At 48.1% G+C, this 16,759-nt stretch overlaps 1 protein-coding gene across 1 annotated transcript in view; it reads left to right on the forward strand.

Annotated features, from left to right (window-relative positions):
- FHAD1 (forkhead associated phosphopeptide binding domain 1) overlaps positions 1-16,759 on the forward strand; it is a 128,356-nt gene that overhangs the window by 74,776 nt on the left and 36,821 nt on the right. Inside the window, exons 12-18 of the mRNA XM_032863473.1 lie at positions 74-157; positions 905-1,057; positions 1,990-2,185; positions 12,011-12,081; positions 13,896-14,048; positions 16,079-16,186; positions 16,425-16,532. Coding sequence (XP_032719364.1) covers positions 74-157; positions 905-1,057; positions 1,990-2,185; positions 12,011-12,081; positions 13,896-14,048; positions 16,079-16,186; positions 16,425-16,532 — 873 coding nt within the window. The remainder of the gene's footprint in view (positions 1-73; positions 158-904; positions 1,058-1,989; positions 2,186-12,010; positions 12,082-13,895; positions 14,049-16,078; positions 16,187-16,424; positions 16,533-16,759) is intronic.

Below are 16,759 nucleotides of genomic sequence, written 5' to 3' on the forward strand. Positions count from 1 at the left end.
TAGAAATGCCGTACCCAGGCTCGCGGACTCCCACCAGCCCCACTCACTGTGTCGTCTTCCCTTTGTGCTGTAGCTGGAGCATTTCAGAAGTCAAGTCATCAAGGCCACCTACGGACGAGTGAAGCCGTTCCTGGACAAGCCCATCACCGATCAACAGGTTTGTCTCGCGTTGTCACTTCCCCCTTCAGGGACCTGGGACTCCAGACACTGGAAGCATATGTTTCTGTGTTTTGTTGGTGGTATATATTTTTCACACTGTTGCTACACCATAAAGATTTGTTTTGATTTTATGGGATTTCCTGGCTTTTAAAGTAAAAGCCAGTTAAACTCCCTTGAAATGTTTCTGTGAAAATCAAATTAAACCACTCAGGCCTATTTCTGGTCTCCAGACACACACATTTACCCTTCGTTAGCACCTTAAAAGGGGGATGCTGCCTCTCTGTAGACGATGCATTCTCACTTCTTCCTTCTGAAGGGAAGTGATGGTCATGGGGGTGGACTTCTGGCCATAATGATTGCCTTGTCATTCTTTGATGTTCTTTCCAACACTCTGTGTCCATGCATATGTGAGAAGACCCAGCTTGGGCCGCTCTCATTGGCTGCAGACACTGACCTGCTATTCACGAGCCCACAGCATCAGGTTCTGTGTTATAAATCACTGCTACCATGCAGAAGAATCTAGAACAAACTCATGAACAAACTCATGATAACATTACAGATCTTTGGCTCTTAAAAGCGGGAGACCTGTCCTGGAGACAGAGCCAGTATCCTCCTCCAGAGCCATCACCAAGACATGTCAGGGCCTCCCTGCTTACCTGTGGCCCCGGGAGCTTGAAGTAATGCTCCCAGCTCCCCTCCCAGAGCCACCCTGTCCTCTAAATCTCTCTTTTCTTTTTCTCACCAGCTAATAGAGAAGATTACCCAGGTCACTGAGGACAGCATCAACTTTCAGCAAAAAAAATGGATGCTGCAGAAGGAGACTCAGCTCAGCAATTCCAAACAGGAGGCAATCATAGAGAACATGGAGAAGCTGAAGGCATCTTTAGACAGCTGTCAGGTGGCCTCTCTCGGCTTTTTACAAATGTCCCCTTCATCTCATTCTTGTGCTACTGGTTTGGGAAATTGCCCAGAGTTCGTGGAGCAGGTCAGGCAGAAATGCTCTGCTCTCTTTTGTCCTTTTCTCTTGTTGGAGAAATCTGTTTGAGAGCAGAAAACAAAGAGCCTCAAAAAAATGCCTCCCAGATGAATTTAGTATGGCCAAGGAAAGAGGCCTGACACGCTTCTGGGACTGACTTGGGGAGGCCCCAGACCCACGCATGAATGAATAAGTAAGTCTCCTGTTATTTCCAGAGAAAGCAAAGAAACATTCCTGCCCTTTATTTGAATTATTATTGCTATATATATATTTTTTTTTGGCCCAGCAGTGGAAAGTGTTTTGGGGTCTTTGTGTGTGTGTGTGTGCGCGCGCGCGCACGCGCACGCACGCCTCTTTTGCTTTTGATTCTGGAGGAGACCGGCCCAGGAGTCTGCCTGAACCCCCACGGCTCCCACACCGAAATGGAGCCTTCCAGAACAGGCAGCTGCTTCTGCTTTCTCTGGAAATAAGCAGCTACTATTTGGGGAGCCTGCGCAAACGCTGGCTTGTCAGCACACTTTTGAGACAGGAAACCCCGCTTTCTGACCAGCTGAGACATTGATCTCAACAGGAATTTTGACGAACGGAAGTCGCCAGACTTGGCTCCCATTGCCGCCAGAGGTCCTTGGCGATTTGCCACAGATACCTAAAAGTGGGGTCTCTTTGGCCATCCAAAGTCCAAATTAGAGTGGAAAAAAAGAAAAAAAAGAGCGAAAGCTGCCCCAAAAGCAGAGCTGTCCCAGTGCGCCCAGCCTGGGGCATGGTCTGCTTCACGGCAAAGGCGACAGCGCCATTCTTCGGGTACTGTCTCCAGCGACAGGATCTGGGCTCCTCATGATCTCGTGTCTCTCCAGGCTTGCATGAAAATGTCCTGCTGTAGCAAGGACCTGAAGAAAGAGGTGGACATGCTTCAGAACCTTCAGGTGAGCCCACCTGTTTCAGGGCTCCAGAAGGTGGTGCTGGACATCCTGCGTCTGTCTCTGTCCTGGCTGGAGGAAACGGAGCGTCTCCTCCGGGACGTCGGCATCCAGTTATCCAGCTCCGACACAGGTTAATGTCACCTTTTTTTTTCCTCACGTAGTTGCATGACTCTCAAATGTCGTGTTAAATCTTATCATGATGGGACATCTGTTGAAGAAAGCTTCTTAGGTATGTGGCCAAGTAGTCCCTTCTGCAGACTTTCTTTGAGAAGTGATTTTCCTTGGGGGTAAGAAAAAAAAAAAGTGAGACATGATTACTGAAGAAAAATGAGATGTGACACAAGCAAAAGGAAAATTAAAGCAAAATTATGCTAAATCCTATCTCTCAGAAGCAACTAGCATTATATATATATATATATATATATATATAATTTTTAACGGATTTTTTAGAGAAGTTCTAGGTTCACAGCAAAATGGAAAGTATTGTACAGAGACTTCCCTTGTACCCCTTGCCCCCCCACATGCCCAGGCCCCCATTATCACCATCCCCCACCACCAGAGTGGTGACCCTACACTGACGCACCATTATGCCCAGAGACAACGCTTTACATCGGGGCTCATTCTTGGCATTGCATGTTCTCTGGGTTTGAACAAAGGTGTCCTGTATCTACCATTATCGAATCATGCAGGATGGTGTCATTGTCCTAAAAATCCTCTGCTCTCTGCCTCTTCGTCCTTCCCCCAACCTCCCGCTCCTGGCGACCACCGATCTTTTCACTGCCTCCATGGTTCTGCCTTTTCCAGAACGTCATGCAGTTGGAATCATACAACCTTTTAGACCGGTTGCTTTCACTTAATAACATGCACTTCAGTTCCCTCCGTGTCTTTTCACGACTTGATAACACACTTCTGTTTAGCACCGAGTAATTTTCCGGATGGACTGCGGTTTATCTATCTTATCTATCCATCCACCTAGTGAAGGACATCCTGGTTGCTTCCAAGTTTTGACAGTTATGAGTAAAGCTTATATCACCATCCATGTGCAGGGTTTTGTGTGAATGTAAGTTTTCAGCACCTTTGGGTAAATACCAGGGAGTATGATTGCTGGAGCCTGTAGTAAGAGTAGGCTTAGTTTTTAAAGAAACCACCAAACAGTCCTCCATAGGGCCTGTACCATTCTGCATTCCCGTCAGCAATGCACGAGAGTTCCTGTTGCTCCGTGACCTTTGCCGGCATTTGATGCTGTCACAACTGTTAGAGTCCAGTTGTAATGTTCACAGCATTTTCCCATGGAAATAGCTGTAGGATTCTTATTCTCTCTATGCCTCAGTTTCCTTACCTGTAAAGTGAGGATAATACGGATACCTACCCCTTAAGATTGTTGTGAGGATTAAAATGTATTGGTGTATGTAAAGTATTCAGAGAAGTATCTGGCACAGAGTAGGCATTACCCATACTTTTTTTTTAATTTTTTTTTTATCATGGGCATTTAGGTTGTTTCCAGTTCTCCATACTTCTAGATAATACTGAAGTGAACGCTATCGAACATATACCTATTCATTTTATATTTATCATTTTAGAGGTGGAAGGACATTGAACCAGTGTCATTCAACGAAGATTTATTGTATGCCTACTAGAGACCAGTCCTGTGTGGGGCAGAGATGTAGTGGGTTGGATCAGGTGGAATCGTGGTCATGAGTGTATGGGTGTTAGCTGGGAAATTCCTCTAGCTTTATCTGTATGTTTGAAATTTGCCACATTACAATATTGAAGGGGAAATAGACACCATTCCGGCCCTCAAACACCTTGTGATCTGGGGAGGGGAGGGTGGGTGCAAATTGAAAAATCACTCAGACATAAAATTTGAAGGTGACAAGTGCTACAAAGGAGACCTGTGGGACTTTGACCTGGTCAGGGAGGGCAGGGCATCTGCAGGATGCATAGTATTTATTTGCCAAAGAGGGGAGGGGAGAAGAAGGGTGGGGAGAAAATTCTGGGCAAAAAGACTTGCATGGTGGTGGGAGGGGAGCAGGAAGAATACAAGGGACTAAAAGAAATGGGGGTCAGAGGTGGGGCAGGACTGGCAGGGAAGGGCAGCAGGGGCTGTGCCTTGTGGGCTTGCGGGGCCCTGCTAAGACGGTCTGCTTTAACCTAAGAGCAGTGAGAAGCCAATGAAAGATTTTAAGTAGGGAACTGATGGAACAGGTTTGCTTCTGGAGATAATCCTCTTGGCTGTGAGTGGAAAATGCTCCTGGAAAATGGCCATCACAGAGCACCAGAGAACCAGTTAGGAGGCTGTCACAAGAGATGATGGTAGCTCCAGGGCAAGGGTGGGATAGAGAAAGAGAGAGGTTTCTCAGGCATTTAAGAGGTAAATCAACAGGCCTCAGTCGTGGAATTGGATATAGTTAGAAGCGAAGTGACAGAGAAAGGGGTCTACAGACCTCCAGATTTCTGGCTTGTGTAAAAGGACAAACAATGCTTCCTTCACTAAAATCCAGCATAAGGAACACTGCGTGAAGACCAGGTTTGAAGGAAGTGCCTCAAGATAAGGTGCCAAGGATGCGGCTGTCACCCTGTATGTCTAGTCTGGAAATGTTAGTGTGATGTATCTCCAGAAGCCAGAAAAGCATGGGCCACTTAGTGGGTGCTTAATAAATAACTGTGAGAGGGATGGGTGGGGAGATGGTGGGGGGAGGGAGAGAGGGATGGATGGGTGGATCAAAGGGTGGGGGGATGGACAGATGGATGGTGGGGGGATGGGAAAGATGGGGGATGGGTGAATGGATGGACAGATGGATGGATGGGGGATGGATGGTTGGTGGATAGATGGATGGGTGGATGGATGGGTGAATGGATGGTGGGTGGATGGGAGGGATGGAGGGGTGTGTGGATAGATGGGTGGGTGGATGGACAGACAGATGGATGGATGGATGAATGAATAGATGGATGGGTGGATGGATGGGTGACTAGATGGATGATTAAAGCCATAGGTGTGAATGCTTTCACTTAGGAAGAAAGTATATGAGGGAGATTGCCCAGGGCTACACCTTGAGGAACTCTGACATTTTGAAGATTGTTGTTACACCTTGCCAAGTCACCCTTGATAGAGACTACATGAATTTGACATTCTTATAGCAATAAGTGAGAATAGAGGAGGGATTTTCAACTCTTATTATTCAACATCTCTAGCCATGATTCCCCCAAAGTAGTCCTGAAGGTGGTATAAAGTTCTTTCAAAAAGAAGGCAAAAGCAAAAAGAAGATTAACTTATATAATTACCTGCCCCTCATGTATAGCACAGAGAGAAGGAGAACTGGCCTTCTCCTGACCACCCAGTGGCTCCCCAATCCCAGTGTTACTATTGTAATCTTAGCAGTCTTGAGCAAACGTGAAATTGGGTAAAATGTGGGTCACAGTGCTAGCTGTTCTCCAAGATTAGAACTAGTCTCTGTCTTAGTAATGGTTGAGACAAGCTTTGTGTGTACCATCCCATCCCCATGTCCAAAAGCATTTTAGTCTGTAGAGCTTATGTCCATAAATGTAGTCATTTATGTTATCATAAAGAAATGTGGCCAGCAATTCTAGAAAGACTGAGAAAGAATCACTTATTTCTCGGCAACATTTCTCAGACCTGCCATCTCAAGTGCAGAGTCCCTTCTATACTAATATGCACTATGGATCTAGAAAAATGGGGTAAAGAATGCAGTGTTCCCAAAACACATTTCTCCTTTTTGGCTGTCCTCACCTGCATCTAATATCTTTTGGAATAATGCTCTGTGGAACACCTGCGGGGGAGACACAGACTATATTCTGTGATTACGACTATTTGGTTCTGCGAAGTCAAAAAGGAAGCATGAAGGGTAATAACAGAAAGGTCAGTGAGTAGGGACCATCCTTCATTCATTCGGCAGGAGGAGTTGATGGTAAAGTACTTTTCTCTTCCGGTAGAAGCAGTATTATGGCAAGGCCCCAAAAGGCTAAAAGAAAGGGGTGAGCTAGAGAATTCCCTGTATTCTCTGTGTTAGCTACTGCTGTACCTCAATCCTAGCACAGAACCATCTCCACACAGATGGCAGCAGCCGTGGTAGTGGTGTTGAGAATGGTGAAGATGGGGAGGGTGATGAGTAGTGGGCGTGAGGATAAGTGAGGATGATGATGGTGATATGACTATGATGGCGGTGAGGATGGTGATAGTGACGAGGATGATGATGGTATGGCTCGGATGTGATGGTGAGGGTGATGATGATGATTATGGTGGGGAAGATTGTGGTGATGAGGATGATGATGGGGGTGGCTAGGATGGTGATGGTGAGGAGGATGATGGTGGGGAGGGTGATGATGATGRTGATGATGATTATGGTGGGGAGGATTGTGGTGATGAGGATGATGATGGGGGTGGCTAGGATGGTGATGGTGAGGAGGATGATGATGATGGTGGGGAGGATGGTGATGAGGATGATTATGGTGGGGAGGATTGTGGTGATGAGGATGATGATGGTGGTGATAAGGAACACAGTGGTGTTGAGTATGACAATCATGGCGGTGATCCGGTGCTGGTGGTAATGGTGAGGAGGATGGTGAAGGTGATAATGGCGGGGATGACTGATGATGGTGCTCATCCTTTACTACTGAGCACTCCCAGTCTAGATGCTATTCTAGGCATTTCCGTACATTATCCCAGTTCATCCTCACAACAACTCTGTGAGGCAGGTACTGTTACCCTCATTTTAGAAATGAAGAAACTGGTTCAAAAACTGCTTTTGTGAGTATTCCAGCATGAAAAGGAGATTCAAGGTACTTCACATAACTGAGGCCAGCAGGGAGTCCGCAGTCATTCACTGCCCTCCACAAACACTCCTGAGGGCCTTCTGTGTCCCAGTTCCTGAGAGAAGGGTGGGGACCATGGTTTATCTAGCTCCTCCTGGGTGCTTATCACTGTGTTGGATATTTTATATGCATTGTATACTTTTATCCTCCCATATCCCAATAAGCGAGGTACTATTATTGTCTTCATTTTTCAGGTAAGGAAACTGAGTCGCGGTGCATTAAGAAACTTGCTCAAGGTCACACAGCTGGTACCTGGGAAGATCAGGAGTCAGGTCACTGTGATCCCAATACCTGTGTTTTTCTGTGACCCCGCCCTCTCTCTGAAGATCCAGAGAAGTACCAGGTACACGCCCAATTCCTAGAAAACAGGTTCTGTCATCAACTTGGGCAGGGAAAGAGCTAAGAGCACTCACTCCCGGAGGTGAGCTCCCTCTCCAGTGCCCACCATGAGCCAGGCCCACGGAAGGCCCAGGACCAGCGGAATGGTTCTGAGCGTGGGCTTTGGAGAACAGCTGCCAAAGTCCGAATCTCAGCTGTGTGCTGACTAGTTGTGTGAGCAGGTTACTTGACTTCTGTGTGCCCTGTTTTCCTGTTCATATAATGGGGCTAAGAGCCCATCGGGATGTATGAGGATTAAACCCTGAGACGTGTGCACACCAGTCACGGAGACTGGGCCATGCTAAGTCTCAATAAATGGGAGCTGCCGTGATCACCAGCCTGAAGTACTTGTTGACCTAATCTGACCTCAACAGGGGTCAGATAGGTACACGCGTGGGCAGTACAGCTTGATTTATTCACACCAAGGTAACTCGACCCGCAGCCCCATCTCCACTTGGCAGCAAAAGGGACTTTTGTAGCCATGAGCACTCAGCTGGGTCGCACCCAAAAGAGCCCTTCCCAGGTCTCCTTCCTAGAGTCGTGACAATGGGGTGAGTGTCCCAGCAGCCAAGTGGTAGAGCTGGGATTCAGTTCAGATCCTTCTGACCTCCAGGCCCCTACTCTTAACTACCACACCACCTGCCTTTTCCAAGACTTAAAGCCTGTCCTAAGAGGTAAAGAACACCTGACAGCTAGGTCTGTATATCGCCCCAGGCATTGCAGGTCAAGTAATGTAAAGGGGAACTATTTGAGGTATTGTTGGCTAGCGACCCAAGGGACCGGAAGGTTGGTGGTGACCCTGAAGACCTGACGGGTGAGAGATTTGCTGTGTGGTCCAGCTGGGCAGATGTGGAATGCCTAAAGAGGGACCTTGAAAGTTAGTCCCCCACTCCTCCTGTCTGGTTTCTCAGCTTCTTTTGATAAAGGGAAGAAAGGACTGCATTTTTTCTGGCAAGGTCAGTTGTTTGTGTCTATTTCTGCAAGACTTTGTTACAAATAAAAGGCTTCCCTGCATGCACAGAAGAATCACTCTTTCTCAGATATCCAAAATACACATTTTTAAATGAAAAAAAGGAGGTTGTAATACAATATGCATAGTGTGCTCCCACTTCTAAGTATCGGTGTCCAACCAAAAGAAAAAGCCGAGGAAAAAGACATGCACGCGTTGGGAGTGTTACCCAGCGTGGTGGGATCTCGTGGTGGGATCGCGTGGGACCTTTGCTTTCACATGGTGGTTCATTAGCTCTTTCTGACAGACCTGCCAGGGAAGCTAGAGCAGTGAATACTTTCCACGTCATGGATGTCTGTAACGTTTGGTTTTGTTCAAGAGACACATAACTTTTATAACCAGAAATAAAATGAAGAATTGCTTCGTCTTCTTGGGAAGAGAAAAATCCCATTATGATACAGCTCATCATCGAACCCAGACACATGATCACACACACCCTCTTCCCCTTCGACATACTCGAGTCCTTCCTCTCCTTAATTCTCTCTGGATCCTATTCATGCTTTGCTCCTTCCCATTGGGTTCCTGGGTCACGGGTTGAATCCCATTTTAGCCACCCCAAATCTGTGTGCTCCTAAAGTTCATGCCAACATGACCCAGGCCACCGCCCCCCATGCCTGCCATCTTGATCTCCTCACAGAGCCCCCTTCCTGAGACACCCTTCATATTTGCCACCCTGACCCTTACTCACACACCTCCAGTCGCTTGAAAGAGAATGACAGACCGAGGTCTGGATTCTGATCCTATCACTTAACTAGCCCCATAGCCCCATCTTGCTGAGTTTTTGTTGCCTCACCTATAAATGCAAACACATTTCCTTGCTGGGATGTTTATAAGGATTAGAAAGTATCACGCGTCAAACTCCTGGCATGGTGCCTGGTACACAGCAGGTGCTTAATACTCAGTAGCTATTATTATATTATTGTCCTACTCTTGCCTGCTGGGAATTCTCAGAAAGTTGCTCTGCCAGGGATCAAGGCCCCAGGCATGAACATATTCAGCTCTCTTGTTTTCTCTCTCTCGACCATCTTTTCTCCCTTCCCTCCAAATTCCCACTATATTCTCGGTGCCTTCTCCAGATACAGCTCATCCCTCCATGTCGCCCCTTCTCTCCTTCTCAGGGGAGCCTGTGCACAAGGTCTGGAATTATGACTTCCTTCTCTGGCACCTACAGCCTTTCTCTTCCTTTTATTCCTCCTCTGGCCATCAAACACGCCTCTCAAGATGACAGTCCTTCCCTGGAACCTGCTGCTTCTCTAGCTCTTTTTCTACTACTGACACTCCTGTCCCACCTATGATCTTGAGGAAGTGTGTTACGCCATCTGTCTTCATTGCAAATGTCCTACTGTGTCTTTGCCTCCTTGCTTTGTCCCTGCGTGTAACTGACACGGAGCCCCCCTGCCCTGGCGGGCCCGCCATCTTTCTCCAGCCTGTGTTCTCGCTGGCACCCCCAACGCTCTTGGATCTCTTCCTGGAAACACTCTTACCCCCTTGGCTCTCCTGGAACTGACACACCCTGCCCATCTGACCTTCTCCATTTGTTCTCAGCAGCCCCTTTCACCTATTCCTGCCCCTGCCTGAGTGTCTCCTCCAGGGCAGTCCTTGGTCCTCCCCTCACTCTTATCTCCTTTCTCATGAAGAGAGTCTCTATCCAGGTACTTCAACAACCCCTCCCGTGGCAGCAGTGGCCAAGTGGACACGTCCGTGCTGCCAGGAATGGTAGTCCTGATTTGGTGCCATGTGAGACAGCAGGTGGAATGCCTGGCTGGGCCACGTCCACCGGGAGAAGACAGCTGCTCCCTCCTAATCTCAGGAAGGCCCTGGGTGAGCCGGGCTATTCCTGCTCTCTGCGGACCACCCCTCCTGAGAGTCTTCCGGTACCTCAAATTCCACATGTCTGAAAATGAGCTTGGCAGCTCCTCCCTTCTCTCCGGCCCCCACACCACCCAACCTGTCTCTTCTGTCTGACACTGGGACTATCATCCGATCCCTAGAAAGAGCTTTCTCTCTCTCCTTTCTATCCCCATGTCTCCCATCCTTCTTTAGAGCTTCACCCCTGAAGACCTGGACATCCATGGGCTCTCAGCCTCTAACTCTCGGGAAGGGATTTAGCCCTGGGAGACACCTAGCAATGTCTGGAGACATTTTGGTTGTCACACCTGGGTGGAAGGGGCTCCTGACGTCCTATAGTGCCCAGGATGCCCACCCCCAAAGAATTGCCTAGCCCAACCTAGCAATAGAGCTGCGGTTAGGAAACCCAGCTAGTTCCTCCACTTCTAATTCATCCCAGCTATTTTTCTGAAAATATTCTTTTAAAAAGCTAAATGAAAAAAAAAACACTCTTCATCAGGGCAGTTCTCTGCTCCAACTGCAACTAAAGTCCCAGTGACTCCAATGCTGGCGTCACACTGACTTGAGCCCAAGGCTGGGCACAGCTGTTTGCCAGCCTGTGGCACTCGGCCGCCACAGTTCTCAGAGCCCAGCTGCCTCACCTGTCAAACAGGGTGATCAGGTGATAGAGTGGGGTGATGCATTGAGTGCTTGGCTGAGAGCCTGGCACACAATACAGGCTCAGTACACTTCAGAGATGTTTATATCAAGTTAACACTTCTTAGGCTACTGTTCTAGCCCCACCACAAACGGGCCCAGCCTTCCACTCCCGCTCCCGCTTCCGAGCCCTGCCTCGCACCGTGCGTGTGTCCCAGTTAAGCACAGCACCCCCACGGGGTATGCACAGCCTTTCCCCAGCTGCCCACCTGCCTCCCCTCCGTGTTAGTCTCCTGCGGCTGCTCTCACACGTGGCACAGACGTGGCGCCTCATTCACATACAGTCCTGGAGGCCGACAGCCTGAGATCAGCAAGGCTGGGTTCTTCTGAAGGCTCTAGGGAAGGATCCATTTCTTTGCCTTTCCAGTCTCTAGAACCTTATTCCTTGCATTCCTTGGCTTGTGGCCCTTGCCTCCATTTTTAGAGCCAGCAGTGCAGCGTCTTCCAGGCTCTGTTTCTCTTACATCCCCTGTCCTCTATCTGTCTGGAGTAAGATCCTCCCAGGGGGTGATACTGCGTCTGCCCAAAAAGCCAGGCTAATTCCCTGCATCTCAAGATCCTTAACTTGGTCACATCAGCACAGTTCCTCTGCCCCGTCAGGTAACATTCACAGGCTCCAGAGATTAGGACGTGGGTATCCTTGGGGACCACCATGTAGCCTGGCCTCCCACCTCGTGCATTCCAAAATGCCCTCCCCCACAACTCTGACTCTTGCCTGCCCAGCAGTGCCCACCGGCTCCTCGGCCAAGAAGCCTCCTATGATTGCTCCAGGCGAATGACCTCTCCTCAGAGACACTCACCCTCCTGCCCTGCGCCAGCAGTCACTTCCATGCCACGCGGAGCCACTGCCTATTCTCATCCCACAGTTAGACCCCATGTCTCAGACTGAACCTCGAGGAATAGCTTCACCCCCTCCCACCTCCCCCCCCCCATACTCAGCTCATGGCTTGGCACAGTGATAGGTGCTCTGCTTGGGCGGGGGGGTTATCTTCCACCTTCAAAAAGAAACGATTTGAGTCCATCCAAGGCTGACCAACCACTTTAAAAACGCACATTGGATGGCAGCTCAGGTCTTCTTGATGGGAGGGCCGAGGTGCCCTTGTCCACCTGCGAGCAAGCTCTGTTATGACATTATTGGGAAAGCAAAGGAAGTGAATTGAATGGATATTTAACCTTCTTGCTTCTCTTTTCAAGGATTGTCTTTGTATCTGGAATATCTTCTGGTATATTATAAAAAAATTACAAGCCAAACCCAGGAACTTCAGGTAATACTTTGACTTTGAAAGTTCATTTCACCTCCTCCTTAGTGTTTATATACCACTGTGCATTTTAACTCTTTTTTTTCTCTGTTAACGAGTCCATCCACATTCTCCAAGACATGACATGATATCCCCACTTGACACAAAAAGATTCAGACAGGGTGGCTAAGATCTCCCAGGAGGGCAAGGACAAAGACAGGATGCTTGTTGTCTTGTGTCAAAATCATCAGAAAGTGGGCGCCTGGGTGGCTCAGTGGGTTAAGCCTCTGCCTTCGGCTCAGGTCATGATCTCAGGGTCCTGGGATCGAGCCCCACATTGGGCTCTCTGCTTGGCGGTGAGCCTTCTTCTCCCTCTCTCTCTGCCTGCCTTTCTGTCTACTTGTGGTCTCTCTCTCGCTTTGTCAAATAAATAAATAAAATCTTTAAAAAAAATCATCAGAAAGCTTTAAATGCCATCAGATCTTGAGACTTATGCTTACTAAGTGCACAGCTGCCTGCAATGTAGGGAGTAGAATTACCAAAAGTTACATAAAGTCCACATTTTAGGGGCAAAGGATCCTTAGGGATTGTACCTCTCTGGTATGGTATTGCCATAACAATGCTTTGTAATCACCTACAAAACTTCAGTGGCATTCCACAGTTACTGTTCACTGCTCACATACCAGGGGTCAGCCACTAGGTGGCTGTACCAGTCCTGGACAGGCTTGCCCATGTGTCTGGGTGTTGGCTGGCCCTCGATCAGTCTAGGCTGGACTCAGCTGGAGCAGCTCCTCTCTGCCCCACCTGTCTCTCGTCCTCCAGCAGGCTAGCCTGGGCATGTCCCCATGGCGATGCGGAAGTACAAGAGAAAAAGCAGCCCAGTCATGAAATGCTTTTCAGTTCTCTGGTGTGTTAGCGTCCCATTGGCCCAAGTAGGTCTCGTGGCTGAGTTCAGTGTCAGATCAGCGTATGGGTGGGCATTGCGAGGTACATGGCCAAAGACGTGGTGGAGAGAGAGTAAAGTATTGGGACCACCATCATGATCAACCCCACAGGTCATCTAACTCAGGGATCCCCAGACCTTTTCTAAAGCAAAGGGCCAGATGTTCAATGTGTTAGGCTTGCAGGCCATACAGTCTCTGTCGCACCTACTCACCTCAGCTGCTATAGAGTAAAAGCAGCCATAGACAATATGTAAATGAAGGAGCATGATGGGCATGGCTCTGTTCCAGTAAAACTTTATTTATAAAGATTGGCAGTGAGCCAGATTTGGCCTGTAGACAGCACTTTGTCAGCCCCTGATCGGCCCATTTTTCTTATTGTACAGATATAAACATGGATCCTCAGAGGCTAGGTGACTATTTCAATGTCACAAAGCTAGTTGATGGAAGAATCAAGAAAAAGCTCAGGCCTTCTGACCCTAGCTCACTGCTTTTTCTCTTCCACTCAGCAAATAATAACTAACAGTTCTAGCTTCCATTAACCAAGCACCTGCTATGTGCTCAGCACTGTGCTGAAGCTTTCCATCATGATCTCACTTAATCCTTACTCTAAGAGGCAGATATTGTTATTATCCCATTTTCTAAACGAAAAAGCATCTAGAAAGAAGTAGAGCTGAGATTCTGAGTTCTTGACCTCTGAGAGTCTGGGTTCTTGATGACTCGACTCTACAGGTTCACTAGCAGAAACTAGGCTAAGCATAGTCTCCCTGTGTTTTTAAGGTTGCGTAAACCTTTGTACCCCCAAAGGCAAAAGAACTCGGAAAAGAAAAGTGTTGAAATGACTCCTTTAATTCATCCTGTCCCCCTCATCAGCTTCAGTTTCTTTTCCTCTCATTTCAGATCAAAATCCACAGTTCTCAGGAAACTCAGCAGTCTTTCATGCAAGAGAAGCTGCGGGAGCATCTGGCAGAGAAGGAGAAGCTGACTGAGGACAGGCTGCAGCAAGAGGAGAGGCTGAAAGCCAGAATCAAGCAGCTGATGGACGAGAAGGCGGTAAGGTGGTCCCTGTCATTTTCTTTACTCCTGGAAGCTGATGGAACGGCCTCTTCTGCAGGCATGTACTTGGGAGGAGAAATCTCAGCAACTCCTTGTTTGATGCTCTGGAAGTAAATTAATTAAATAGGTGAGTAACAGAGGAAGTAACACGAAGCTTGAATTCTAAAACTCAACTTGAAACAGCAAAGTTATTGAAATTCCTGGAAATGGTACCTTATTAGCTCAAATACCACAGTCAATTTGCCAAGTTCAAGTCATTACTGCAGTCCTGGTTTGTAACTGACAGACTGTCTCTCAGTGCTTGCAAGACCAGCCTCACATTATTTTCGTCTTCTCTCTCTCGATACATATCATAGGAAACAAATGGCTAAGATTGCCACTTACTTTTCTAAAAACGAAGCCAGTTACAAGACACTTTTCAGCAGCCCCTCTCAAACTTACAGGTGCCCAGGAAGTCCCTGGGAGTCTGTTAAAATGCAGATTCTGACTCAGGAAGGTTGGGGCAGAAACTGGCAATCTGCATTCCAGCCAGCTCCCAGCTGGTGCTGACAGCACAGGTCTGCAGACCACATTTTCAGCAGCAAATCTTAGAGGGTGGTTTTCCCAGAGTTGCCCGATAAGCACCACCTGGACTCCTGTTAAAAATACAGATTTTCAGGGCGCCTGGGTGGCTCAGTTGGTTAAGTGGCTGCTTTCGGCTCAGGTCATGATCCCAGGGTCCTGGGATCAAGCCCCGCATCGGTCTCCCTGCTCGGTGGGGAGTCTGCTTCTCCCTCTGCCCCTCCCTCCCTCCCTCTCCCACCCTTCTCTCTCTCTCTCTCTCTCTCTCTCAAATAAAAACCCTAGTCCAGACCCACTACACCAGAATCTCTGGAGAAGGCCAGGAAACTGCATATAATGAACTCATTCTCATCTTTGTCCAAAAGTCGGCCCTTTTTTATGTTCAGGGATTGCCATGAATTTTTAACTACTTCATTGCCATCACCCTACATCAAGAAGCTCATGACTTAGGGTGTGCTTTTATCATTTAGGAGATTAAATAAAGTCCTAATGCTTAACCTACTGAGTCACCTAGGAGCCCCATGGGGGTCCCAATTTTAAATGAACCTTCCTTAGACCATAAGACACCATCACCCTCACCCTTTCTAAAAATACATGTGTCAAAATTTATTAATTAAACTCCTTCTCATGAATCCCAACTCATTTGAGGACTGTTTGAATAGTAAGAAATTCTAGGTTGCTTTATCAAGCTAACCCTTATTTAATATGAGCTGTAAACATGTACTTGACTTGTGCACACACTCATGGTTTAGATCAGTGTCAGCAAACTTTTTCCATAAAGAGCCAAATGGTATATATTTTCAGTTTTGCAGGCCACGCTGCTCTGTCATGACTTCTCAGCTCTGCTATTGTAAGTGCAAAGGCAGTCATAGGCAATCTACAAACAGTGAGCAAGGAAGTGTTCCAATAAAACTTTATTTACAAAATGCAGACAACGGGCCAGATTTGGCTGGTAGGCCATGGTTTGCCAACCGCTGGCTTAGAAATGAGGCTCTTGAGTCAGTGGACCAGGATTCGAATCCCTGCTCATGTGATTTGCTAGTAAATTTGACAGATCCTTAATCCTTCTAAGTCTGTTTCCTCCTCTGCAAAGTGGAGATCACAGAAGAAATGACCGACCCTTATTAATGAACTATGATCACCTGCCAAGTGGTCTGTGTTCAGCCTGTCATCTGCCCCTCACATTCGCCCAGTGAAGGAAGCACTATTACCCTCCCTGTTGTAAAGATAGGGAGACTGGGGCGTCTTTTGCTTCTCACCTTCCTAAGGTCAAGCACCCAGAAAGGCCCAACCTGGGGCTCTGATCTGGGGCCTTCTTACTCTGGATCCTTTGCTCCTAGCTACGCGCAGTCTCCCCAGTGGGCTTGTGGTAGGAGCAAAGAGCCAGCCCGTGCGATACCTGGCACGGAGTCCAGAATTCCTGCCATGGAAACTCTGTCTATTAAACAATAGTCATTGACTTTCAGACTTTGGAGGAAAGCATTACTCAAGAGAAAAACAGAGCAAAAGAAACATTAGAAGAAGAACAAAACAGAATCCAAGAGCTGGAGAATCGCTTAGCCCGCCAGAAGAAGGTAGGCAGCTGGGGGAGACAGAGTCGGCCTAAACCCAAATCGGGGTCACACACCCTGGGAGGACCAACCTGGGGCTCTAATCCGAGGCTGCCCGCTCTGGATCCCTTGCTCCTGCTGCCTGCGGTCTGCCCCGTGGGTAGTGGAGAGCAGTGAAGGGCTACCGGCGCAGTTCCTGGCACAGAGTCTGGGTTCCTACCATGGCGACAATGTCTATTAAACAATGGCCTTTGGATTGCAGGTCTGGGAGGAAAACATGATGCAAGAGAAAAGCAGAGTGAAGGAAGCATTAGAAGAAGAACAGAAGAGGGTCCAAGAGCTGGAGAATCGCTTAGCCCGCCAGAAGGAGGTATGCAGCTGTGGGGGACTGTCGGCTAGAGCCCAAATCCGGCTTGCGGGCCATGTGGCAGTGAGCTCTGAACCACGGATGAGTGGGAAGAGTGTGGCAGAGCTTTCCTACAGCTATCTGTCCTCAGGAGGGTTCGGCTACTCTGGGAAGCAGTGGGGCTCGAGGTGAGAGCCCTGGAGTCCTAACTTGGACAACCCAGTTGGAAAAATTGTAAACAGCAGAAGTAC

The sequence above is a fragment of the Lontra canadensis genome, unplaced genomic scaffold (assembly GCF_010015895.1).
Source record: "Lontra canadensis isolate GAN:19392208 unplaced genomic scaffold, GSC_riverotter_1.0 scaffold25, whole genome shotgun sequence".
Taxonomy (NCBI): Eukaryota; Metazoa; Chordata; class Mammalia; order Carnivora; family Mustelidae; genus Lontra; species Lontra canadensis.